This window comes from Physeter macrocephalus, chromosome 1 (genome assembly GCF_002837175.3).
Source record: "Physeter macrocephalus isolate SW-GA chromosome 1, ASM283717v5, whole genome shotgun sequence".
NCBI classification, from domain to species: Eukaryota; Metazoa; Chordata; class Mammalia; order Artiodactyla; family Physeteridae; genus Physeter; species Physeter macrocephalus.
The window spans coordinates 92165449-92191986 of NC_041214.2; the positions used below are offsets into that span (position 1 = coordinate 92165449).

Genomic DNA, 26538 nt, shown 5'->3' on the forward strand with positions numbered 1-26538 from the left:
CCCTGCATCGGCAGGCGGACTCACAACCACTGCGCCACCAGGGAAGCCCCATACTGACTTTTAAGTGACTTTGGAAGAGAACTGATTTTTATCCATGTTGTGTTTGGCAGCTTTTATTAGTCTGTTTATCAGCAGATAATGTTATGTCATTTGTTTTGGAGGGCAGGGAAGTTCCTCCCTGTTATGACCTCTCCAGGTACTAAATAAGCATGGTAAGACTGAGGGCTTTTTTGCTCTGTAAATGGCAGCTGCAAATATAATTTATGAAGAAAAAGTACTACAGATTAAGAAACTTCATTATTAAAGTTCAGACGCAATGAAAAATCTAGTCTTTACATCATTATTTACCATCTTTTTCAATGAAGAATTACTGCCAATTGCATCAACTTTAAACAAGGAAGACCCTGGGCATGGTGGTTCCAAACCCTAGGAGAGATGAGTTTTTTCAAATAGATACTATGTTAAAGGATCTACCTGGCAATATATATAAATCTTTGTGTGTAGACTGTCACATACTAATAATTATAACAATAGCTAACATATTGAATATTTATAATATGCTGGGTACAATTATAAGCACTTTACAGGAATTGATCATTTATTTAATCTACAAACAAAGCGTGGTGTGCATATAACTTTTTAAAATGAATTTGTTTTATTGATTGCAAGAGCATCTGCCTCTGTCTTCTTCAGTGACATATCCACAGCTTTAGTTCAGTGCCTAGTATGCAATTAGCAGGGCATTAATATCTATGAATGAAGGAATGAATGAATAAATGATATTTTGCCTTGGGATGTTCATTCTCCTTTTTTTTATGCCAGATTTTAAGGTGGTTTTCTTTTTTTTTTCAATTTTTCCTATACTTGTTTCCCCTACATGTTCTATTAGATTGTAGTGCTGCACTTGCTGTTCCCGAGGACTTTCCTAAAGGCTGCTTTAGATTTGTGGCAGTGGAAATGGGGGATGACAGAGTGGATGAGGTCAAGTATGTGAGTGTAGGTAGAGAGAGGGATTTTGATGACAGTGGCTAAAAGCCCCACTTAGGACTCTCTGCTCTGTTTTGCTTCTCGTAGGTTTTCAGCACTGAAATGGAAAAGAATAAGTTGAAGCTGCAGGGTCTCGACAATTACCCTGGTGGTGAGTAAGAAACTCGCGGATCTAGAAATAGAGTCTACCACCATAGGCTCATTTTATTCCTGATCATCTGAACTAATGGAGGGGAGAAGATGAATAAATAAGCCAAACATGTTTTGTTATGCTCCTGCCTGGATACCAATGTGCTCTATTCCTGACCATGATTCTATTTTTGCTCAGTCTAGTTTCATGATATGAACAGAGAGAAGCTAAGTTGAAGTATGTAATCCACAGTGTGGGTAGTTCATTCACAAATAGATGTCTATATTTTTTTTTCATAAGCTTACTAAGCCAGTTACTCTTTCTGATTTGAATGGAGTGCCATCTAAATGGGGTTACTTATTAGTAATCATAGAAAATACATCTCAGTAATACCAGATAATAATAAGTGGATTAAACCAATGCTACCCAAACCTGAGTAATCATTGGGTTTGTGATGGAAACTTTAAAACAAACAAACAAACAAAAATATGTATGGCCCAACTCTACAGATTCTGATTCAGGAACTTTGGGTCTGGGCCAAACATGTATATTTTTCAATGCTTCCTGGTCAGTTTTGCTGCGGAACCAGGTCTGGGGGGGTCACTGGACTAAACCAATCCTGGTAGTTGTTGGAGAAGGATTAACTTTGTCTTGTAACTCCATTCCTGTAGAGGAGTTTGAGTGGACTGAGATGGAACTGTGTCATGACAACTAGGATGTGTACTTCTGAAATAGTCTTTTAATTCACAGTGTTCTATAGATGTTAAGAACACCAGACGTTCAACCAGCAATAGAAACTATTAGGATATTTTCTATTAGGGTCGAAATGATTTGCTTATACCCTTTATTAGAAGAGTTCACTTTTGGACATTCAGTGTCCAGCAGTGTTGGAAATGAAGAAGAGGAAACTTGAAGAGCTCTGGCCTGTGACTGCACCTCTTATGAGCCTATTTTTCTGTCTGTAAAATGGTGATAATGACAGATTGTTGTGAGGATAACTGGAGATTATGTATGTAAAAATGTTCTGTAAATTACGAAGCATTAAACAAATGCCAGGGGATAAATAATGAATGAGAGGATGGACAGACTCCCCAGGTGGCCTAGAAGAGGGAGAGATGTCCTTTGACTGGAAGGGAGCAAGAATGGCTTCATGGACAAGATGGTTCTAAGCTGGGCTTTGAGGACGGCAAGATTTTCAATGGCCAGAGTTGTTGTGGGTAGGGCACCCAAAGTGAAGAAAACTCACAGAAGCAAACAAATGCACTGCATGTTTGGGAAACCACAGTGACTCTAGGGAAGTTAGATAGAAGGAGTTTTAGGAGAGGATAATATGCAAGAGGAACATACAAATGTCTCTATATCATTAATCTGAAAAATGGGGCCAGGCGTTGCCATTTACTTCAGTAATTTTTGAGGACTTCGATAAAGGAATTATAGTACAGGACAGTAACAGACATTAATAATGATTAATGATGATGATCTCAGATTATTAAGGAAAAGTTAAACTATTTAGGAAGGCAGGGAAGTATGTTTCCATTATTTTAACTAATAAATAGTTAAAGTTAATTATGTTTTGGTGCTAGAAGAGACTCCTTTAGTGATTTCAATAATTTAGTTACCTAGAAGAACAACTCTCCTTTCCTAATAATGATGGATAAATGAAATATCACCATGCATTGTTTTTATTTTCTCCTAAAAATAATATAAGCTCCCAGGCAGAAAAAGCCTTTTTTAAAAAAGTATGTCATCAATATAAGAATCTCTGTCACTTCTTACTGTTGTCTAAAACTTTGGCTTTTATTGTTACCAGAGGGAGGCCATTCTCCCCCTCCTACTTTTAGGTATGTCCTGGTACTTTTTCATGGCTCCTGGTACCACCCAAATGCTATATCAGGGGAAAAGATGCTAATGACCACTACTGTCCTGAGATCACTCACTGGGAAGCAGAATTGTATGAGCACTGGAGTCAGGTTGCCCACACACACACCTACCAGCTCCCTGGCCACCACTTACAAGTCCTACAACTATGGGCATGTTACTTAATAACTTTCTGAATCAGTTTCCTCATTTTTAATATGGGTCCTACAAATAGTACGTATTGCATAGGATTGTGAGAATTGAATAAAATAATACATGTAAAGCACCTAGAATAATGCCTAGAAATATTAAGTGTTCAACTTACTTTTTCCCCTCAAAATATGTTTCTGAGATTTATCCGTGTAGTTAAAGTTTACTCCTTTTCATTGCTATAATATTCCATTGTTTAGCAGCACTGAACTCCAAATGTTGATTGTGGAGGTGCAAAATGTCCTGTCATATACAGATAAGATATAAAAAGGAATCCCAGGTAGTGAAATTATGGGTATTTCTTTGTTTCATTATACTATGATAATTTCCAATTTTTCAAAAATTGGCTTTATCTATGGCTTTCAGAGATATTTGATTTTAAACCTGGTGGTAACAAGAGTTTACGGAAAATCCCGTTCAGCAAGAAATAATAGTTGGTTAGCATCCAGGATGAGATTACAAGGTGAACTCATCTGTAAATTGACAAATGCAACACAGCAGGGACAAGACATGATAAGCTAAACTCTGTGTCCCCAAGGAGACTGTAAACTATACATTTAGATTTTCTTTGTACCCAGCAAAGCTCTCAGAGATAGGTACTTAATTGAAGCTGCTACTGCTAAGGTTGCTCAGGGCAAACAGTGGCTATGGTGTTTTGTTCTGTACTGGTTTAAAACCCACCTGCCTTCTGTGGTTGCTTATGATAGTGTTTTCAGTCCCCCAGGGGACCAGAGAGAAGGGAGAAAATAGATTTCCTGTCCTCAATCTGATGGGATCCAATCAGGAAAAGATAGATGAGGCCCAAGCATGGATCCAGAGGATGCTGACCCTCCAGGACTACCACATCATTGAGGATATGCATATCCTCTACCTCGGGAAAAAGAAACATGACTATTTGTCTCAGCTTCAGAAAACCTCATGGGTCTCTATCTCCGAGATTATCAGCCCGGGAAAGGCACATTTAGAGATTAAAGGAGCCCAGGCTGACCTCATTAAGGCAGTTATGAACATTGAAAATATGCTGTGTGAAGTTCAAGAGGAAATGGCAAGAAAAAAGGAGCGAGTCCTTTGGAGCTTGTCAGGTGAGTAACTTTCAATTAAGTTGGAAAGTCAGCCCTTCCAAATTTTGGGCTTGAGCGTGCATGTGTGTAAGTGCGTGAGAGATAGAATGGAAGAGGAGAGAGAGCAAACCATGCTGGGTCTGTTAGGCCATAACTTTTATAACCGTTTTTTGGCTCTTTCTACCAGCAGGGTTAATTATTAGTAAATGAAAACACATACACACACACACACACACACACACACACACACACACGATTGGGTTTACTGATGATGACATGGATTGCCTAAGAGGCAATTATGAGGAAAGCCCAGGATAACCCAAGCCCAGGCTCTAGGGAAAAAAAGTACATCCCGAATTCTGCAGATGGAGTGTTCAAATGCAGACACATTCCACTTAATTCATTTCTTTAATTGAGTTTTATTGCAATTATTTATTGCTGGCAGTGTTAGGAGCCCTAAAATTACTTTGAGCCTTCCCACCAGAGTAAATTTCATTGCTACTGTGAGGTCCACTTAAGTATCACTCATTCAATGGGGCAAAATCCATCGGGATGACTGTGGGGATTTGGGTCTGGAGAGATCCTTTTAACTTAGCCCTAGAGCTAACTGGGAAATCATACCATTGAAAATACTGCCTTGGGAAATTGAGGCTTATTTCTTTCATTTATTCAACTAATGTGTATTGCATCCGTGTTATGTGAAGCATTGTGCTAGGTGCTTGGGATACAGTGATAAGATGAATATTGTTCCCACTCAAAATCTAACTGGGGAAACTGAGAGGTAAGCAGGTTAGTTATAAACAGGAAGGTGAAAGTGCTCTGGAAACAACTAGGTGAGGCACCTAACCCAGACTTGGGAGGTAAGGGGAAAGCTTCTCAGGGGATGTGTCACAAATGGAGAAGTGAAGAATAGGTAGGAGTTAGTAAGGCAAAGAAAGAAACTTTCAAGAAATCAGACCATAGCTGGGCCTAGGTTATGCAAGACTTTATAAATCACATGAAAGTATTCAGTTTTTCTTGAAACAAATGGAGAGCCTTGAATGATTTTAAGCAAAGACAAGGTCAGACTTGTATTTTAGACAGATCACTGGTTGTAACATGGAGAGTGACTTTAGTGCAAAAATTCAGATGTAAAACTTCAGAGAACGCCGTATTTTCACCATGTGTTTGTAAAAATAGTTCAGGCAGATATGGTCAAAGTGAGTGGGAGTTTGCAATAAATGTATCCATAGTCCACAGAAAACCCAGTGTCAAAAAACATGAGCAAAAATAATACTCAAGGGCTTCCCTGGTGGCGCAGTGGTTGAGAGTCCGCCTGCCGATGCGGGGGATACGGGTTCGTGCCCCGGTCCGGGAAGATCCCACATGCCGCGGAGCTGCTGGGCCCGTGAGCCATGGCCGCTGAGCCTGTGCGTCCGGAGCCTGTGCTCCGCAACGGGAGAGGCCACAACAGTGAGAGGCCCGCGTACCGCAAAAGACAAAAAAAAACAAAAAAAAACAAAAAAAAAAAACCCTCAAGAATGAGACCCAAGATTATGATTTCTACTTAGCTCTTAAAATGTAGTGAATGTGGGTCTTTAAACTGACATTGACACTTCTCAAGAGAACAAGATAGAAAATAACACTGATCTCCTGTAAAGCTTGTGGCATTACTTTGACTGCATTCGTAAAGTTGGCCCATTCTCCTAGCTGTTGGCAATTTAGTCATGTTAAGTCCCTTGCTCTGCTGCAAGGTGGCATTTTTTGGCAGTTGATGACTAAGCATATTGATGACTAAGCAGTTGATGACTACAGCAGCGTTTCAGAGGTTCATAGAGACTCACCCCCTCTTAATCAGGTTAAGATCTACATGAACAAAATGGATAATTTTGAAGTGAGTTATTACTACAGGGAACATCAGCTATCCACCAGAACAGTATGTTTTAAATAATAGAAGTTAGGCATCTCCTCTTTTATGGTTCTCTTTTAATCCTTCCTGGTGAGTGTTTCTGATAGCAGGACTTTGTGGATCTTTGAGTTTCTGGTGCCCAGCTCAGTGCCTGGCATGTAATAGGAGCTCAGTAAATGTTTGCTGAACTCAAGAGAACTGAACTCTAATACTATACTTTATAAATGTGAGCTATGCTCTCCAGATTTAATTTACAGTCTCTTCCTTTGAAATGTCTTGGCTTTGGTGTTCCTCTGCTATGGAGTTATGTTCTTCCTACTCTCCTGCTTTCCGGATTGACAACTTGGCCCTCTATAAGTTTCTCTGAATTTATCATCTGCTTTTTGTGGTTAAATTGAGCCCACTCAATTAGATAATGTGCTAGGGATTAGGTCATTTTAGTATACTTGGTCTTAAGTCAAATGGAAAGTAAACTGAAGGAAAAGAAGCCTTTTTTGGTGTTTTCATATGTCCACCTGTGTATTTAGTCCAGTAAGGAGCTCCTTTGGGCAATAAAAGGTTGTCCCTTGAATGTAAAATAGGAAAGAAGGAAAGAAGTTAAGGAAGGAAAGAAGGAAGAAAAAGAGGGAAAAGGAAGGAAGGGAGGAAAGACATGACACCATAAACTATTAATCTCCAAATTTTGTTCTTCTTGGTTGGGTGGCCTATGAATAACATATACTAAATATTCTGCCTTGCCCCTTACAGAAAGCACTGGTGAAAGCCAGGTTTATAATCTTGGATCTGTACTTATTAGCTTTGTGATATTGAGCAAGTCACTTAACTTCTCTGAGTTTAAATTTCCCTATTTGTAAAACTGTGTTAATTATTTCAGTGGTGGTTTGTAATACCCCAATGAGGTAGAGATACAAAACTGTTTTGAAAACTTTGAAGTGTTACATAAATGTCATACCATTTTCCATCACCCCTTAACATTTTCTTATACTTATGTTTTTTTGTTGATTGGCATCCTGGCTAGAAATACAAACATTTCCTATTAGCAATACGACTATATATCATCATTAGGGGGAGTATATATTACTGCTCTTTTTTTCTCTTATCCCCTCAGCTTCATAATCCAAATCATCTGAAGACCAATTTATTTACTTACTTACTTACTTATTTATTTATTCTGTGGGAGATTCTGCCTCCCATGGGATGTAACTTTTTTCCTGAGCTCGATTAATTAATTAATTAATTAATTAATTAATTTGCCTTCACCCCGTGGCGTCTGGAACTTCCTGGACCAGGGATCAAACCTGAGCCCCCTGCAGTGGAAGCGTGGAGTCTTAACCACTGGACCACCAAGGAAATCCTAAGGACAAATTTATTAACCCCCTGTTTTATCCTATGACTTCTCATGGTATTATAGCTGTCCTTGCATGTCCTAAACATATGAGGCATACAAGTTAAACTGCTTATATATTCCTCCAAATTTTTATAATTTGTTTCATTTAATTTCTGTTTATTTATTTATTTACTTATTTGGCCATGTGGCACGGCTTGCAGGATCTTAGTTCCGTGACCGGGGATCAAACCCAGGCCCCGGCAGTGAAAGCACTGAGTCCTAACCACTGGACCACCAGGGAATTCCCTCATTTAATTTCCTTACAAACCTTTCCCTCTCACAGAGCACTGAGACAAAGTTCTATGTTACTCATTTTTAGGGCAGCAGACTGATCAGCAACCAGAAAACCAGAATCAAATGAAGGAAAATGCATTTTTGAAATGCCTAAAGCTTTCAACTCGAGAAATTCAGGATCAAAAGAAACAGTTTGAAGACTGTGGTTTGCGGGTTATAAAGGTATACTTAATTAAGGGAAGAATTTGACTTATCTGCTATCACTTGGTTCTACAGCCAAAAGAAAAACTCACCTGCTAATGACTCTAAGCTAGCTGCTCAGTGACCTGGAATCCTAAGAATCAGTCTGAAAGGAGGGCAGGGATGGGCAGGTATGAGAGGTATAATTGGAATCAAATGGTAGAAATGATGTCAGGGTGTACAGAAGCATAGATCAAGACTCAGAGATAAGCTATCTGCCTATCTTGAAGCAAAATAAAAGAAATGCAATAGCATTTATCACACTTATAATTATTTACCTATTTTTAGCTCTCACTAAACTATGAGCTTTAAGAGGGCAAAGACTGTGTCTTCAGTTGACCATTTCATTACCAGCAATCACATAGTGATTGCTCAGGGAATTTTTATCGAAGAAGGGACAGGGAATTTTGAAGAGACAGAAGTCAAAATAGGAGAGGGTTGGGGCCAGGAGAGACTCTTAGGCAACTTTATATGAAAAGCAAATCACATGCAAAGTAATATGCACATAAGTGCCTTTATTTTTGAAGCAGAGTAGCAGGCAATTTAAGTAGCAGTTCTCCAGTTTCTTTTTCAGTTTTTCATTTCCTTGGGCTGTAGGTGGAGAAGATAGACAATGCGCTTCTCACGGCTGCCTTCCAAAGAAGGAAGAAAATGATGGAAGAGAGAACCCATGGGAAACCTGTGAGCCATAGGTTGTTTCAGCAAGTCCCATACCAGTTCTGCAAAATGGTATGCAGAGTCGGCTTTCACAGAATGTACTCAGTGCCCTGCGGTAGGTGTCAGTCCCTCATAATCGGGGTTACTCTATGTGGAAGTTAGTGAGCAGACATCAGCAGATGACTCACCACCAACAGCATTTGTTGCTTTGGTAAGAGGGTCATTTACAACTGGGATTTAGTGGTAAAGTTATTTGGAAAGGGTCATATTTAAAATTTTTCCTTCACGTATACTGTGGCTGGTGGCTTTTGTGTTGATGAAAGTGTTTGCAGTAAGAGCTACAGTTCACTGTTTTTCCCCTTTCTGTGTTTGTGTCCTATCTGCAGAGAGCACCCTGGAGCTTTTTTTTTTCTTATCTCAACGAAATTATTATCAACACTACCAAACCATCTTCCTCCCTTAATTAAAAGAGCATTTTCCTGAATATAACAAAGTTGGTCTTTTCTCTTCCATCCTCTTCGTTTCCAGTAGCTGCCAGCAAATGAATTAGGCATCATCTCAGTTATGGGGGTTCTACGTGTAGTAGCTTCTATGTCTCAGTTGTACAAAAATATTGCATACTTTACTGCTATATTTTCTCTTTTAAATCTCTCCATAAGAAGCTAAGAAGTTTAGCAATCATCATGGAGGATACTAGCGAGGCAGCTTGATTTTGCCTGGTCCATTAAATATGTGGCTTTTGATCTTCACCTTTCAAATACATAGCATGATCTTTGCTGCAGAGCCTACTCCAAGGCTTGATTTCTGGAAAGCAAAGGGTCTGGAAATCATCTCTTTGCCCCAGAGAAAACATAAGCAATACCCAGGGTAAAAATTGGACCTGAACAATTTTTCACCTGGGGGTAAAAATTGATAAATGAATCCCCACCAAGAAGTCTTGGAGTGTAACCAGGAAAGTGATAATCAGGATGATCCTTTCACTGGCAAAATCTTAAAAATTCACGATTTCCATTTGCTTCTAAACCCATTGTAACTGGCATCTCTGCACTTCACCCCTTCCCCTTCTATTTCGACTTAAACTACTCTAAGAACATCACAATCCTCATATTTTTCAAATCCAGCGAGTGCCCTCTTTTCAGTTCTGTGGCAGACACTGCGAATTGCCTACCTAACATCTGTGCACATATTTCTTCCCCAAATAGCTAAGACACACACCATCCTCCCAAGGAAGACTGTCCCAAAGTCTCATCTTGGCTTATCATCAGCCTCAAGTCCAGACAGTACTTTCTTAAAGCTTAAAGGCAAGGTAATTGTCCTACTACATTCATTATACAATGATATGAGAGGGAGCAGGAAAACCGCAATAAAAACTCCCAGTTCGAAAGGGGAGAAAGGAAAACACACAAGTCACTGGTCTATACCACTAACCACGTGCTGCTGGACTGGTATAGTATTCTATTCTGGGAGTGGAGTAAGACCCTCGTTTTGCACTCTGGGAAAAATCTTCCTTATGTATTGCCGCCCTTGGTCATTTCTAGGTGAACTGCCTACCAGGGGTCTATGGATTGCCCTAGGGATCTAGAATGCTCCCAGGCTACTGATAGCTGGACTTGTAGTTTTTTTCAGCCATACGATTCCTTTAAAAACTAAGCAGCATGAGGCCTGTTTGTTTCTTGTCAAGTTTGTATCTTTTTAACGCAGCCAAATATCTTGTCTCCATCTAGCCTTTAGCCTCAAGATTCTGGTCTTTTACCTACTGGCCTCTGTGCTCTGCCCACTTCCCTAGCCTTTAGCTTAACAGCTACTGCCTTGAGGGAATTCAGGCAATTCAGACTCAGTGGGGAGATAATACTCATAATGTGACTTGTGCCAATGTGTCTGGTGAGAACGTTTAACTGAACGTGCCTGAGAAACCCTGGAGACATCAATTTTGTCACCACTGAGCAACTCATTTTTTTTTAACCTAGTTTTCATTTGGAGTGTAAAGGCTCCTGGCTTTTTCACACCTGCATGGTTCCAAATTATGGGACTCTCATAAACTTAGATGCCATGTGTTGGTAGAGGGGGCTTCTATTAACAAAGCTTTATTTATTTTTTTCTATCTTTCTTGCATTCTAGCCAGTTCTATTCTGAATTCATCTCTTGCTTGTAAGACTTGGATGAATGCAGCAAGAATTTGCCTGCATGCTTGCAGTTTCTTTATTGGATTCATTCATTCATTCCATAAGTATTTATTGAAAACCATTCTAAGAGTCAGGCCCTGTGCTAGGTGGGAGGGATACAATGCTGAAACAAAATACAGAGTTCCTGCCCTTATAATTTATAATCTAGTGAGTCCATCTGTTGTCCTTTTTTAAAATGTTGGTATTTTCTGGAGTTCTGAAGGAACCTTCGCTCTTTTTCCTCTACAATGTCCCCCCGCGTGATTATACCTATTCCCATGACTTCAACTCCTACCTCTATGGTGATGACTTGCAAATTTGTAACTCTAACCCCCTACGTTTCTCTGGACCCGCAGGCCCATATTTCTGTCTTTTGGACATCTCTACCTAGATGTCCCATAGCTACCTCAAACTGAATGCTTTTCTTGGCCATACTTTTCCTTAAGAAAGGGGCCCCCCCACCCCACCCCCATACTCCCTAACCTGGCTAATACCCCCATCCATCTACCAGGTCTCCTAGGCTGGAAACTTTATCATGCTCCATTCCTTCCTTTCTCTCACTCTCATATTGAGGCAGTCATGCAGTTCTAGTGATTCTCAATAAAATTCTCAGTCCAGACTTAACCTCTCTGTTCCTACTGCTTTAGTTCATCTTCCCCTAAGCCTAGACCATTGCCTGGTTCTTTCCTTGCCTCAAGGAAAGAACTCTGCTACCAGAATTAGCATGCTAAAAAATTACACGCCCGTTTAACATCTACATTTTTAGTTGCCTACAAGGTAAAACACCCAAATTCCTTAGCAGAGCATTTAAGGCCTTGGACCCACGTTATTTCACCAGCTTATCGCTTACTATATTCCTCAACACACTAGCTGTGAACTTCTTAGAGCTTCCTAAATACATGCTGTATGCTTTCATGCCTCTGTGCCTTTCCATGTGGAATGCCTTCCGTCCTCACCCTTTCTGGTCCTGCGAACTCCTCTTCCTTCTTCAAGATATAGTTCAAATGGCATCTCCTGTTTGACACCTTCTGCAGCTCCTGCAGGCCCAGCAAATTGCTTCCCTGTGTGCTCCTGTACTTCCTTCATTTCTTTGTTACATCTGTAAATCTAACAAGTATGAAAATTTACAGTCCCACACATCTCAGGTGTGGGTCTTGTTTTCTTTGTGGTTCTGTAACTGAACTTGAGCTTTCATGCACCCATGTCCACAGATATGGAAAACTCCATCTTGACAGTTCAGGATGAACTCAGTCATTTTCAGAGTTTTCTTAGTCCATTTGTTTTGGTTTTTTAAAAATATTTATTTATTTATTTATTTATTTAGCTGCATCAGGTCTGAGTTGTGGCATGTGGGATCTAGTTCCCTGACCAGGGATTGAACCCAGGTCCCCTGCATTGGGAGCACGGAGTCTTAGCCGCTGGACCACCAGGGAAGTCCCCATCTGGTGTTTAAACTCAGTTCCTGCAAGGCTTTGCCCTTTCTTCTCCTAATATCCCTGAGATTGCTCTAGATGGTGGGCAGGCATTGTGGGGAGGGTGGTCTAGCTTATGGCCCCCCATCTGTCCTCTGCCCCCAGTGTCCTCTGGTAGGTAAACCACCCTGGGATCTCAAAATATTTTCTTGCCACATAAAATTGTACTGTATTTTATCTGCTTACATGTGGAGAGTTCTCTTTGTGAACATGTCTTAGCCACTTTTGAAGCTCAAGTCCATCATGGTAGCCACTGGCCACATGTGGATATTGAGCACTTAAAATGTGGTTAATCTGAATTGAGATGTGCTGTAAGTATCAAATACATACTGGATTTTAAAGACCACTGCCAAAGAAAAGAATGTAAAATATCTCAGTAATTTTTATGTTGATTACATGTTGAAATGATAACATTTTAGATATAATAGGTTAAAAATATATTATATTTTATATAATATATTATATATATAATATATATAATATATATATTATATATAAAAATATATTATTAATTTTACCTTTTTTAATGCAGCGACTAGAAAATTTAAAATTACATATGTGGCTTCCATTACATTTCTATTGTTCAGTGCTGCTCTAGAACCTGAAACAGTGCTTGGTTATGTCCCAAGAACATGTAAAGAAAGAGAGAGGGAAGAATGGAAGGGAAGGAGGGAGAGAGAATATGGCTTCAGAGAAGTTTTCATTTTTTTCCCCCTCTAAGTAGGGTTAGAGAGGGCATTAAGCAGGGATTATTACCTTGAGGACCAGAGTTTGGCCCTCAGCTTCCTGAGAGTTCTTAATATTCCAGAGAAGAGAAGACAGATGACAAGCATTTATATCAGTGTGGAGAATATTCATTTCCAGTGGTTGGAATAGGGTACATCATCCTTGTATCACAGTATTAAGGATGCCTGATGAATAGAAAACTTCCTGGTGAGCATGGACCTAGATCAAAAGCATGTAGAAATTCTCTGTGGGCTGTTTTGCCAGGCTCATGCTCTGGGTGATCACTGCCTATTTCTGTTGGCCCCAGGCTTCATGCTGCTTCTCAGTGGTTCCCTGCGCCCCACTGACCTGCTCTGGGACTGGCCCCAAGCCTGATAGCCATTCTCAGTGTCCATGGCCCCACTGATGCCACCCCCAAACCAGGACCTGGCTATGTGTATGGATGTAGAGTTCCCAGGTTACAGGCCACTGTGGGCTGGGGTGTAGGGAGGGGAGAACATGGACCAGAGCCCAGACTGTTCTAGGCTCAGTCCAGCCTTAGGAGTCTTTCTGTGACAGGGTTCATTCAGTAACTGCCTCAGGGCTTGGTCTGAAGTCAGGCTGAGGAGTTGGGATGTGACGGGGTCAGCCTCCAACTGTGGCTGAGGTTCAGGGAGCTGGACACACCTTTTCTTTCTCTAATATTCAGCCATGCTCTCTAACAGACGGGCAGGGTTTTAGCGCCCCGCATTGTGTCCAGGCCCAGGACACTTGCTCATACCCAGTAAAGTGACTTCAAGCTGCAGGTCTGGAGAGGTTTCTGTTCCTCACTGGGGTGTGTCTCAAGGGCCAGAACTAATGGGGCAGGTGAATGATTACATGGTGTGATTTCAGGGACACCAGGGAAGCTGCTAGAACCCTCCAAATGCTCCTTCCATCTGTCTGGTCAATACTGACATCCCTCAGTTAGAGATTCATCTATTTGGATTAGCTTTTGGAACAGGGAAAAATCCCTAGACTAGGCGCCAGTAGATGAGGAACCAAGTCTCATCTTTGCCTCCTATTTGAGGTTGGTATTACCACACCTATCCCTGCCCCACAGTAGAGAATATCCCTCTAGTAACCAGATGTCTGTGTCCCCAAAATCCAGAGTGTCTCCTCCTGAACAATGCAGCATGCACACTAACATTACTTCATATGCTCAGCATTCCCCTTATTTTGACATATTTTTCTTGTAATGCTGTCCATGAATTTGGAAGACACTTTGCCTTTCTTACATGCTTTTTTCACTAGCTCTATTCTCAAGAGTTCTAGACATATCCTTATTTGTAGCTTGTAGAAGTCAGGCCATGTTCTAATAGAAACGGAACCTTCCCTACATTATGCTGTCTTTATTAGCTGCTCGGCTGGTAAGTTGACTTAAGTCATACTCTCACTGAACCTCAGATTTTTCATGCTATATGGAGATCCTACCCAAATCACATATTAATTGAAGATAATCAATGTAAAAATGCTTTGTAAATCATAGACTCCTCTATAAACTCTAATGGTATATTAAGATGTAAGCTATCATTATTTTTGTGATATTAGTGTTAATTTGCCACAAGTGAACAACTTTGGGTGTCTTTGCTACAGACACAGGGACTTGAGAGCAGGAAGTGGTGATTATTTGGAGGACTAGGGAGTGAATACATATTAGTACCCAAATAGGCAACGTGATTTGTCAGATCATAATAATCTTTAATTTTTTTTTCTCTTATCAGACCCAAAATACGGAGCTGGAATATACTTCACCAAGAACCTCAAAAACATAGCACACCGGATCAAGAAAACATCTGCCACAGATAAGCTGATCTATGTGTTTGAGGCTGAAGTACTCACAGGCTCCTTCTGCAAGGGTCATCAGTTAAATATTGTTCCCCCACCACTGCATCCTGGAGCCGTAGATTGCCATGACAGTGTGGTTGACAATGTTTCCAGCCCTGAAACCTTTGTCGTTTTTAGTGACACACAGGCTGTGCCCCAGTATTTGTGGACTTGCATCCAAGATCATGTACAGGATTACTCAGGACAAATGATGCTCTCTCCACAGCAGCCTTGGAGGAAACTCTCAAGTGGCAGCTCTGTTGATTAACCTCCACGTCATTTTAACAACAGGTATGACATTACTTTGAAGGAACTAACCAAATAATGACCATCAGTGACTCAAAGAGTGGTTTGAATATGTCAAATAAACTATCATCTTAGTGCCTTCATCTTTGTCTTCCTCTCTTGGGGTTGGGGTGGGTAGATAACAACTAAAACACTCTTAGGACCTCTCCCTCTCCTTCAAGTTGTCCTTTTATCTTCTTTACCATAGGTAATAGCAAAAATGTTTTACATGTAATGAAGAGATTTTCCAGTATATAATCCAATCCTTTTATTTTGTAAAATGATGATAGTGTAACATATTAAGACGGCAAGATGATTTTAGACTTTCCAGAGAATCTTATAAAGTGTTTTATATATCAAAATAAATCACCTTTGTCAAAGTAACTGGCTCTGAAAATTATGTGTAAAATGAACTTATTTGCAGTGGAAGGACACCAGACGGCCGATATTCTACTGCTACCCCTTTTGGATTCAGCTATTTCAAGTAATGCCACTCAGGCATGATGAGGCTAAATTATTAATTCACCAAATATATCTTGGTCACCAGATGTATGTATTTCAGTCACTTTCTCGGTGCTGGGGATACGATGCTGGACAAGACAAATGTCCTCCTAAAGCTTTCAGCCGAAATAATCAGAAAGGCAGCTATGGACAACTTAACAAGTGTGACTCGGTATAACAAAAGAGGAATTACAGATTCTTTGGAAAAATTTAAGGAGGAGAGGGATAAATTAACCTGGAGTTGGGAGGAAGTCCTTTTAAAAAAAAGTGAAACTCAAGTTGAGACCTGAAGAATTTTTAAGATAGGCGAATTAGGGACACAGCATATTGGGAACAGAGTTGGAAGAGTATTCTGTGCAGAGAGCTCTTAAAAAGGCTGAATCTACTGTGACTGTGGCCATATTTGACTTCAGATTTCTGCAATATAGTGGCCAGCTAATCTCAGCATGCATCTCTTTCCTATTCTGAAATCAATATCTCTCTATACTTCCAAACTTCCCTGACCTTCACATCCTCAACCTCTTGTCTAGAATACTTCTTCATCTTACCTTAGCCAGCATTCTTCATCTTAAAAGAAGCACGTTTATTGTCTCATATGTTACTGCCCTTGAATATGGGCAAGAGGAGTCCTGCCTTGGACTTCTGGTTTGAGAGGGTCTCACTCTCACCTTCCTCGGGCCATGCCCATCTCCACAAGGTGAGGAATGCACAAGGTCAAGAGAATGTGTCCATTTGGAACCTGCACACCTCACTTCTAAGCCACCCACTAGGTACCTGGAAACTCTAATTTCCTGCCTACACAGCTCCAAGTCTACTTCCAGGACTCTTCCTTGGGTCTCTCTCCCAAGCGTAGACTATGCCACAGTCTGCATCAAGAATGGCCATGGGGTGACTGTTTTCAGAGATGGAGCTTGGACATGAGGGCTGAGGTGTTCACGCGCCTGTGCATGAGGCTGTGGTACAGAGCTGAGGGTGAGAGGACTGATTTGAAAGATCTAGCATATGTTTAATAGAGATGTCAAAAGATAATGGAGGAGAGGCAGTGTTCACAAGGATAAAAAAAACAACCCATACCAAGAAACATAATGAAACTGTAGGCCACCAAAGAGGGGATCTTAAAAGCAGGCAGAGGGAACAGTCAAGCTATCTACAAAAGAATGACAATTAGACTGACAACATATTTCTTGTTGTAGGCAGTATAATGTCCTCCCTCTGCTCATTGCAAAGATGTCCACACCTTAACCTCCTGAATCTGTGAATATATTACCTTACACGGCAAAAGGCATTTTGCAGATGTGATTAAAGTTACCCTTCAGGGTCAGGGGAAGGGACAGTTAGGGAGTTTGGGATCGACATATACACACTGCTATATTTAAGATGGATAACCAACAAGGACGTACTGTATAGCACAGGGAACTCTGCTCAATGTTATGTGGCAGCTTGGATGGGAGGGGAGTTTGGGGGAGAATGGATACATGTATATGTATGGCTGAGTCACTTTGCTGTGCACCTGAAACTATCACAACACTGTTAATTGGCTATACCGCAATATAAAATAAAAAGTTAAAAAAAATAAAGTTATCCTTCAGATGGGAAGATTAACCAGGATTATCCAGGTGGGCCCAATCTAATCACGTAAGAGATGGCAGCATGAGAAAAATTTGATGCCCTGTGCTTGTTCTGAGATGCAAGGACCAGTGAGAAGCTTCTAGGAGCTAAGGGTGGCCTCTAGCTGACAACCAGTGAAGAAAGTGAGAACTCAGTTATTTAACTGCATGGAACTGAATTCTGCCAACACCTGGAGTGAACAAGGAAATGGACTCAAAAGCTTCCAGAAAGGAGTGAAGCCTGCCAACACTTTGATTTTAGCCCAGTGAGACCTATGCCTGACTTCTGACCTATAGAACTGTGACACAGTATAGTTGTGCTTTTCTAAGTCACTAAAGTTGTGGTAATTCGTTATGGCAGTAATAGAAAACTAATACTGAAGCCTGAAGGCATTTGCATAATATATTCAAAGGGCTGAGAAAAATGAACTGTTAACCTAGAATTCTGTAATTAGCTAAGCTTTTATTTTGCCTTAATTCTTGAATAAAGACACTATCAGACCACTGAAGACTGAATTTACCAACAAAAGCTAAACTCTTACTTAAGGAATTTAAAATTTAAAGGATATAATTCAGGGAGGAGGGAAAAAACAAAGAAAAATCTAAGCTTCAAGAAGTCATGGTAGGGCTTCCCTGGTGGCGCAGTGGTTGAGAGTCCACCTGCCGATGCAGGGGACACAGGTTCGTGCCCCGGTCCGGGAAGACCCCACATGCCGCAGAGCGGCTAGGCCCGTGAGCCATGGCCGCTGAGCCTGCGCGTCCAGAGCCTGTGCTCCACAACAGGAGAGGCCACAACAGTGAAAGGCCCGCATACCGCAAAAAAAAAAAAAAAAAAAAAAGAAGGCATGGTAAACAAAAAAATGGTAAATGTGTAAATGGTAAACAATCACTGTCTTTATAAACAACTAATAATTTGTGGAATAAAATAAGACTGAAATAAAATACTGAAAAAATGAACCATGTAAAATGTTGGATTAATGAATATAGTTAAATAGTTAAAGGGATTTAAAGTCCTTGTGTCATTCAAGAGATTAGCATTATTAAGGGCAGCCACTAAAAGTGGCTAAATAGTAGACCAAAAATTTAAAAATTAAAAAATTTAAAAAAAGAATTAAAAAATCCAAAAAAGGCAAATCAGGGAAGATGGAAAAAAAGAATCAGAGGGAAAAAAAGTGAGACAACACAAAATGGAAGAAATAGTTCCAAATACGTAAGTGATCATAATATGTGTAATTTGAACTAAACTTGCTAGTTAAGTCACAGATAGATTGGATTTTAAAAATCCAACTACAGAGCACCTAAATACATAAAGCAAATACAGACATAAAGGGAGAAACTGACAGTAGCACAATAATAGTAGGGGACTTTTAACATCCTACTTACATCACTGGACAGATCATCCAGACAGAAAATCAATAAGGAAACACTGGCCTTAATTGACACATTAGATAAGATGGTATTAATAGATATATATAGAACATTCCATCCAAAAGCAGCAGACTACATTGTTTTCAAGTGTACATGGAACATTCTCCAGGATAGATCATGTGCTAGGCCATGAAACAAGTCTCAGTAAATTTAAGAAGATTGAAATCATACTGAGCACCTTTTCCAACCAAAATGGTATGAGACTAGAAGTCACTTACAAGGAAAAAACTGCCAAAAACACAAACATATTGAGGCTAAATAATAGGCTACTAAACAACCAATAGGTCACTGAAGAAATCAAAGAGGAAATTTTAAAATGCCTGGAGACGAAAATGAAAACAATGATCCAAAATCTATGGGACACAGCAAAAGCAGTTCTAAAAGGGAAGTTTATAGTGATACAAGCCTACTTCAGTAAACAACAAAAATCTCAAACAATCTAAACTTAACACCTAAAGGAATTACAAAAATAAGAACAAACAAATCCCAAAGTTTAACCTTAAGTTAAAGAATGTTATTAGGGATAAATGACTACTCAATAGCAAAAGATTCAATTAACTGGGAATAGATATAATGATAGGCATATAGTGATGGTAATTGAGGTAATAACATAGCCTCACACTATATAAAGCAAAAACTGACAGAATTACTGGCAAAACTGACAAATCCACTATCTTAGAGATTTAACACAGCTCTCTCAGGACCTAGTAGACACTCAGTTAAAAAAATTAGGGCTTCCCTGGTGGCGCAGTGGTTGAGAGTCCGCCTGCCGATGCAGGGGACACGGGTTCGTGCCCCGGTACGGGAAGATCCCACATGCCACAGAGCAGCTGGGCCCGTGAGCCATGGCCGCTGAGCCTGCGCGTCCGGAGGCTGTGCTCCGCAACGGGAGAGGCCACAACAGTGAGAGGCCCGCGTACCGCAAAAAAAAAAAAAAAAAAAAAATTAGCAAGACTATAGAAGATTTGAAGAACACAGTTTTAACCTAATGAACATATACAGAACCCTCCACCCAGCAATTAGAGAATATATATTATTCTCAAGTATACACAGAACAGTTATACGTATTGACCATATTCTAAGTTCAACAGTTTTAAGATATTCTCTATTGGACTGTGTTCTCTGACCATCATCCATCATGTAATTAACTTAGAAATCAATAAAAAAAAACCACAATAGCTTAAAAATAAGTACATTTGGAAATAAGATATACACTTCAAAATAACATCTCATGGGTCATGAAAACTTAACAGAAATTGGAAAATATTTAGAACTGAATGTTAATGAAAATATTACTAATACAATTTTTGACATAAAACTAAAATAGTACTTAAGTTATAGAACCTTAAAGCTTATATTAAGAAAATCTATAGGCAGAAATTAATCAGTTAAGTAACCAATTTCAGGTAAGAAAAGAAAATCAGGGGCTTCCCTCGTGGCGCAGTGGTTAAGAATCCGCCTGCCAATGCAGGGGACATAGGTTTGAGCTCTGGTCTGGGAAGACCCCACATGCAGCGGAGCAACTAAGCCCGTGCGCCACAACTACTGAGCCTGCGTGCCACAACTACTGAAGCCCATGTGCCTAGAGCCTGTGCTCTGCAACAAGAGAAGCCTTGACAATGAGAAGCCTGCGCACTGCAACAAAGAGTAGCCCCCACTTGCCGCAATTAGAGAAAGCCCACACGCAGCAACAAAGACCCAACACAGCCAAAAATAAATAAATTTTAAAAAAATTTAAAAAAAAGAATATCAAAATAAACTTGAATGAAAACAGAAAATAATTAAATAAAAACAAAAACATACAACAGAGAAAAGTAATAAAGTCAATAGCAGTTTCTTTGCAAAAATTAAAAAAATAGACAAAACAATTTAATGCTAATACATTGAAAATTTAGACAAAATATAGATTTTCTTAGAAAAAACAACTTACCAAAATTGACTGAAGAACTAGAAATCCTGAATTTTCTAATATCTATTAAATAAGTTGAATTAGTAATTAAAAATTTTCCTAACAAGTAAACAAGTAAATACAACAGGCTAAGATGATTTAACTAGTGAGTTCTCCCAAATCTTCAAAGAACAGATAATTCCAATCTTCTGGAATTATAAACATAAAATCTTCTGGAGAACAGAAATAGGGAACCTGCCCCAACAAATTTTTCAGAGCTAGTTTAACTTTGATACTAAAAATAGACAACAGTACAAGATAGTAAAAGTACAGACTGATTCATTTATGTTAATAGATGCACAAATTCTAATCAAAGTATTAATAAATGTAATTCAGTTCTGTATAAATAAATCATGGTCAAGTTGGGTTTATCTCAGAAATGCAAAGATAGTTTAACTTTAGAAAACCTAAAATGTAACTTACCATATAAATATATTAAAGGGTATGCTCATTTCAATATATAGAGAGAAATCATTTGGTAAAGAATTCATAAAAGGATATCTACCAAAAAACCTAGAGCAAGGATCGTATTTCATGGTAAAACATTAGAGTGATTCCCTACAAAATCAGGAATGAGACACTGAATGCTTCCTATCACCACACCTTCAGCAGTGTATTAGAGCTCCTGTCAAACACATTAAAGAACAAACAAAAAACACTAAAAATGGAGAAACAAAAATGTCATTAAATCACAGAAAATATGATTGTCTATAGAAAATCCAAGAAAATCTGGAGACAAATTATTAGAATTAATAAAAGCACTCTGCAAGATTCTAAATAGAAATTTATATAAATCAATTTCATTTCTATGCATGAAAAACAATAAATGTGAAGGCTTTTTTTTTTAACCAATATAATAGCAACAGCAAAAAAATAAGGTAACTAGAACTAAATTTAACAAGAGATGTACAAAAACTTCCTGAAAAAAATTACAAAACAGGGCTTCCCTGGTGGCGCAGTGGTTGTGCGTCCGCCTGCCGATGCAGGGGAACCGGGTTCGCGCCCCGGTCTGGGAGGATCCCACATGCCGCGGAGCGGCCGGGCCCGTGAACCATGGCCGCTGAGCCTGCGCGTCCGGAGCCTGTGCTCCGCAACGGGAGAGGCCGCAGCAGAGAGAGGCCCGCATACCACAAAAAAAAAAAAAAAAAAAATTACAAAACATTGAAAGGCATTAGAGAAGACCTAAATAACTGGAGAGATATACTATATCCTCGCTGAGAGGAAGACAATATAATAGCAATGTCTGTTCTCCAAAAATTAATCTTATCAATTCAATACAGTTTCAATCAAAATCAGATTTTCTTCATAGAAACTGATGGAATAATTATAAAACATATCAAACAAAAAGGCCCAAGAAGAACCAAAGCAATTTAAAGAAGAAAAAAAAGTGGAAGTGACTTGACCTACAACATATTATGACTTATTAGACAATTACAGTAATTAAGATGTGTTATTGGTGTAGGGATAGACAAACAGACCAACTGAATGAATAGAAAGCTCCAAAACAGACCTGTGCCTATATGGAAACTTGAGAATATATGTATCTCGAATATATATATCAAATATATATGTATTGAATACCCCCCAAAATACACAAATTTATATAATACATTTATATATTTGTACAGTGATATATATCTCTCAAGTTTATATATTATATATACTATATACATTTTATAAATATATTAAAAATTCTGCAAATTTATGATGCACTTTTTCACATTGCAGGTTTTATGGTGTCAATACTTTTATGATACATTAAAATATTTTCAGTAAATATTTGCAATTAGAAGCTAAGTACCATTTAGAAATCAGAATTTATGTGATAAAGAATACAATTGATTTCTTATTCAAGTTTCCATGTTCAAGTCTAAACTATTTGTTTCTTGCATTTTTGCTCACTGGTTCTTTTTATTTTCTGAGTATCATGTGACTATATGCATACTTTTCTCAATATGGAGCCCTGAGTGTGTATATATGTATGAATGACAGAGGTAAAATTGCAGATCACTGGGAAAACAATGGACCAACCTCAGTAAGTGGTCTTGGACAACTGATTAAGGAAATGGAAAACAGCACATTAGGATCATGGCCTAGGGAGGGTTCCCTAGATGCACAGCCTGAGATGGGGATTCTTGTTCAAGTGACTTACTGGGAGAGTGCTCTCAGGAATGTGGGAATAAAGGAGACAGTCTAAGGTAGGTGATCAGTCTGATTACATGGGGAGGCTCTAGAGCACACATAGTACCATTAGAGTAAGTTGAACAATGTAGCAATGGTTGGCCTTTTTTTACTCTGATGTCAGTTATTGGCTGAGGTTTGTCCCTGGGGAAAGGAGTGGGAGCCTTCTAGCAAGCTGGCTCCTGTTAGCCCTGTAATTCTTCAGAGAAGGGGGCAGCTGAAAGTTATCAGCCAGCACTTACAGCAGGTAGGGGAATGGGTGTACTGGCCAGATGAATGGAATACATTTGGCCAGTACAGGTGGGAAAGAGGGACAAACTGTTCTGATTTGGCTGACCTTCTGGGTTTTAGCACTGAAATTCCTATATCTTGGGAAACCTCCCAGGACACACAAAAAAATCCTGATCTTTTATGATCAGTATGGGAAGTTGGGGAAAAGTACAAAACCATACATCCCCCAAAACAGAGGCTGAAAGCAACACTGCTTATTGTGTCAAATGGATACAGCACACATTATTCGACTTCTATAGTCTCTGTCATTGTTTTTTTTCCCCTGTTCACTGATATTGGTAACCATGATTTGCAGTTCATGGTAATGATCATCCATTGTTGCATCATTCTGAGGGATGCGACCAAAGTGTGCAGCTTAAGTGCATTGTAATCATAAACATTAGCAATACATCTTTGGCTTTGCCTATGGACTAACCATTGTGCCTCATACAAGTTAAATTTTTTAACATTATGAGTGTGATGATCATGTTTTATAAGAGAGTGATTATAATACCAGCAACAGCATGATGACATCACTAAAAGAAAGCTCAAGGACTGTGTAATATTAATTACATATGGAAAGACAATGTAACTGATTATGAAGGTAAATAACAAAAACAGAGCATACTGTGCAATATGCAGAAAAGCATTTGGGATGAGTATGGTGGAGAAGGGGATGTAAAAGCACATATGGAAACTGAAATTTACAAGTCCAGGATGAGACAGACAAGTACTTCAAAATCAATCAAAAGTTTGTTTAATTTCTCCCAAAGACACCAATGCTCAGTTGAAAATAGTGGCTGCTGAATTAGCTTGGGCGTATCACATGAACCAATATGCATTATTGTATTGTGCCTTTCATTGCTCTACGGAACGGAGTAAGGTTTCATTTCCTGATTCAGAAAATGTCTCCCCTAGCTCTTAAGGTAATTTGACTTGAAAAATGGAGTTTCAAATTGTCTTCTTGATGTCTAAGATTTTAATGAAACCACAAACACATAAAACAAAGTGTGTTATATCTGTCCAAAGACAAAGTAGACTTGGCTTATTTATTTGCTTTCAGGGCAAATGTTAATTTTGACAAATTCTATTCAGTCTCTAAACTTCTTACCAAAGAAAATGAAACGATCTCATCGGCTAAATATCTTATACAGAACACTGTTTAAAGAGGGGTGTGGTTTGCTTACCTGTGGTACAGAAGTTTTCATAATGAAAGTGTTTGGGCATTTCAGCTTCCTCAAAATGTGCAGAAGCATTTAACGACATTTTTGACTATAGAAATGGCAGGAGACAGCTTCCTTAAACATGTACCTACAAGATGGCGATCATTGTTGCCAGCCATAGAAAAGACGTTATAATGTCAGCCTGCCATAAAATCATATTTTCAAAGTGTGGAACAAGAAGAATGTCCTGCTCCAATTTGGAAATACATTGAGGATGAGAATGGAGAGAAGAATTAAAGTGAAACAGAAATAAACATGCTGGTTCTCCAAAACTGTCTGATAATCCTTGAAGAGGTCATAAGAAGTCTAGAAGAAACTCAATTATTCAATGTTATATGCAGGTTGCGACAAAAACTTCAAACAGAAAAAAAAAGACCAATTTTTGGAAATAAGACTGTTTCAGAACTTTAAAAAAAATGTCCCTAGAAGAAAGTAACCAAATTAAACAGGACTTTCTGAATTTCTTCACTAAAACTGTAAGTTTATTTGGAATCTAACTTCAATTTCACAAGTTCTAATTACCTCTATGCTTTAAAACCATTTTTGCTGGGGAAGAGAGGTTTAACTTATGATAACATACAATGTGCTTCAGAATGTTTTAAAAACAATGGGCATTTTAGATATAGAAATGGTTAATTTATAGATGCAAAGGACCTGATTGACAAACAGTTGGTTTACCAAAGCAAGTCTGTAGATACAAAATGGGTGGACATTTTGGAGAACCAGAAACAAATTCCTACAAGTTTAAAAACCTGCTGCACTAGTAATTAAAATCCTAACTGTTCTATGCTCAAACACTTTTGTTGAGGGAATGTTTAGCTTGATGTCATCTGTGCCAACAAGAATCAGTGCAATGCAGGCAGAGGAACAGAGATGCAAGTCAAAACTAATTTTATATTTGGCTGTATTTGGTTTTACCATTACATAAAAGAAAAGATGTCCTAAAGGCTCCAGGCAGTTCAGAGGAATATTGATGAAAAAAGAAACAAAAAGAATAAAAAATATCCCACTGTATCATGGGACAGAAACATATCATTTTTTAAAAACTGTAATAGGAGTAATATCTGTTTAACTAGTTCTACTGTATTTATACTCTCCTTCATAAAATTCCTACATTTATGTATCTTAATATACATATAGAATATAGAATAATATAGCCTACAAAATTTGAATATGTGATAAAGAGTTTAAGAAAGAGTTAAAATAAGTTGCTGAACCAGAGGACAGAAAGAAATATAAAAATATTATGCTGTATAGCACAGGGAGATCAGCTCGGTGCTTTGTGACCATCTAGAGGGGTGGGACAGGGAGAGTGGGAGGGAGACGCAAGAGGGAGGAGATATGGGGATGTATGTATATGTATAGCTGATTCACTTTGTTATACACAGAAACTAACACACCATTGTAAAGCAATTATATTCCAATAAAGATGTTTAAAAATATATATATATTATGCTATAAAAGGTTGTATTTTTCTCACAAATTATTTTTTTAATTAGTCCTTCTATTAATTATTATTAGTTGCCACTTTTAATGAGTCCTACCTATTGCTATTTTAAGTAATAGCATTTATGCAACAGAAAAAATACAACGGAATATATCATTGCAAGTAAAAACTTATTTTACATGTTTTTATGTTAATATATGTGTCTAATTATTATGTATTTTCACACCCATCCATTTGGCAAAAATAAAAAAGACATTTCCAAATGTTAGCAAGGTTGTTTAGAAAAGAAAACCTTATCAGCTGCTTGTGGAGCATAAGCTGGCACAACCACTTTGTGAAATAATCTGGAAATATCTAGTATATTACTTTTCCATCACTGTGGAACAAACTACCAGAAACCTAGTGTCTTAAAACACATTTATTATCTCACAGTTTCTGTGGGCCAGGATTACGGGCACAGCTGAGCTGGTTCCTCTGCTCAGGGTCTCACAAAGCTGCAATCAAGGTGTAAGTCACGTTGTCTTCTCATCTGGAGGCCTGACTGGGGAAGAATCCACTTCCAAGCCGTCTCAGGTTGTTGGCATAATTCATTTCCTTGTGGTTGTAGGGCTGAGGGCCCTGGCTTCTTACTGGCTGTCAGCTGGAGGCCACACCCAGGTGCTAGAAACCATCTGCAGTTCCCTGCCACGTGGCCCTCTCCATAGGCAGTTCTCAACATGAAAGCTCGCTTCTTCAAGGCCAGCAGGAGAGTGTCTAGCTCCGGTCTGCTAAGACAGAGACTTATAATGAAAT

The 26538-nt window shown here is 38.9% G+C and overlaps 1 protein-coding gene and 1 long non-coding RNA gene across 2 annotated transcripts in view; one reads left to right on the forward strand and one right to left on the reverse strand.

Moving 5' to 3' along the window:
* Window positions 1–15464, forward strand: part of PARP9 (poly(ADP-ribose) polymerase family member 9) — a 28961-nt gene extending 13497 nt beyond the window's left edge. The window contains exons 8-12 of the mRNA XM_007116690.4: window positions 1075–1138; window positions 3901–4266; window positions 7840–7976; window positions 8592–8766; window positions 14754–15464. Coding sequence (XP_007116752.2) covers window positions 1075–1138; window positions 3901–4266; window positions 7840–7976; window positions 8592–8766; window positions 14754–15124 — 1113 coding nt within the window. The 3' untranslated portion in view covers window positions 15125–15464. The remainder of the gene's footprint in view (window positions 1–1074; window positions 1139–3900; window positions 4267–7839; window positions 7977–8591; window positions 8767–14753) is intronic.
* Window positions 1–26538, reverse strand: part of LOC114486741 (uncharacterized) — a 29194-nt gene that overhangs the window by 970 nt on the left and 1686 nt on the right. Inside the window, exon 3 of the long non-coding RNA XR_003680983.2 lies at window positions 26177–26510. This is a non-coding gene — a long non-coding RNA (uncharacterized lncRNA). The remainder of the gene's footprint in view (window positions 1–26176; window positions 26511–26538) is intronic.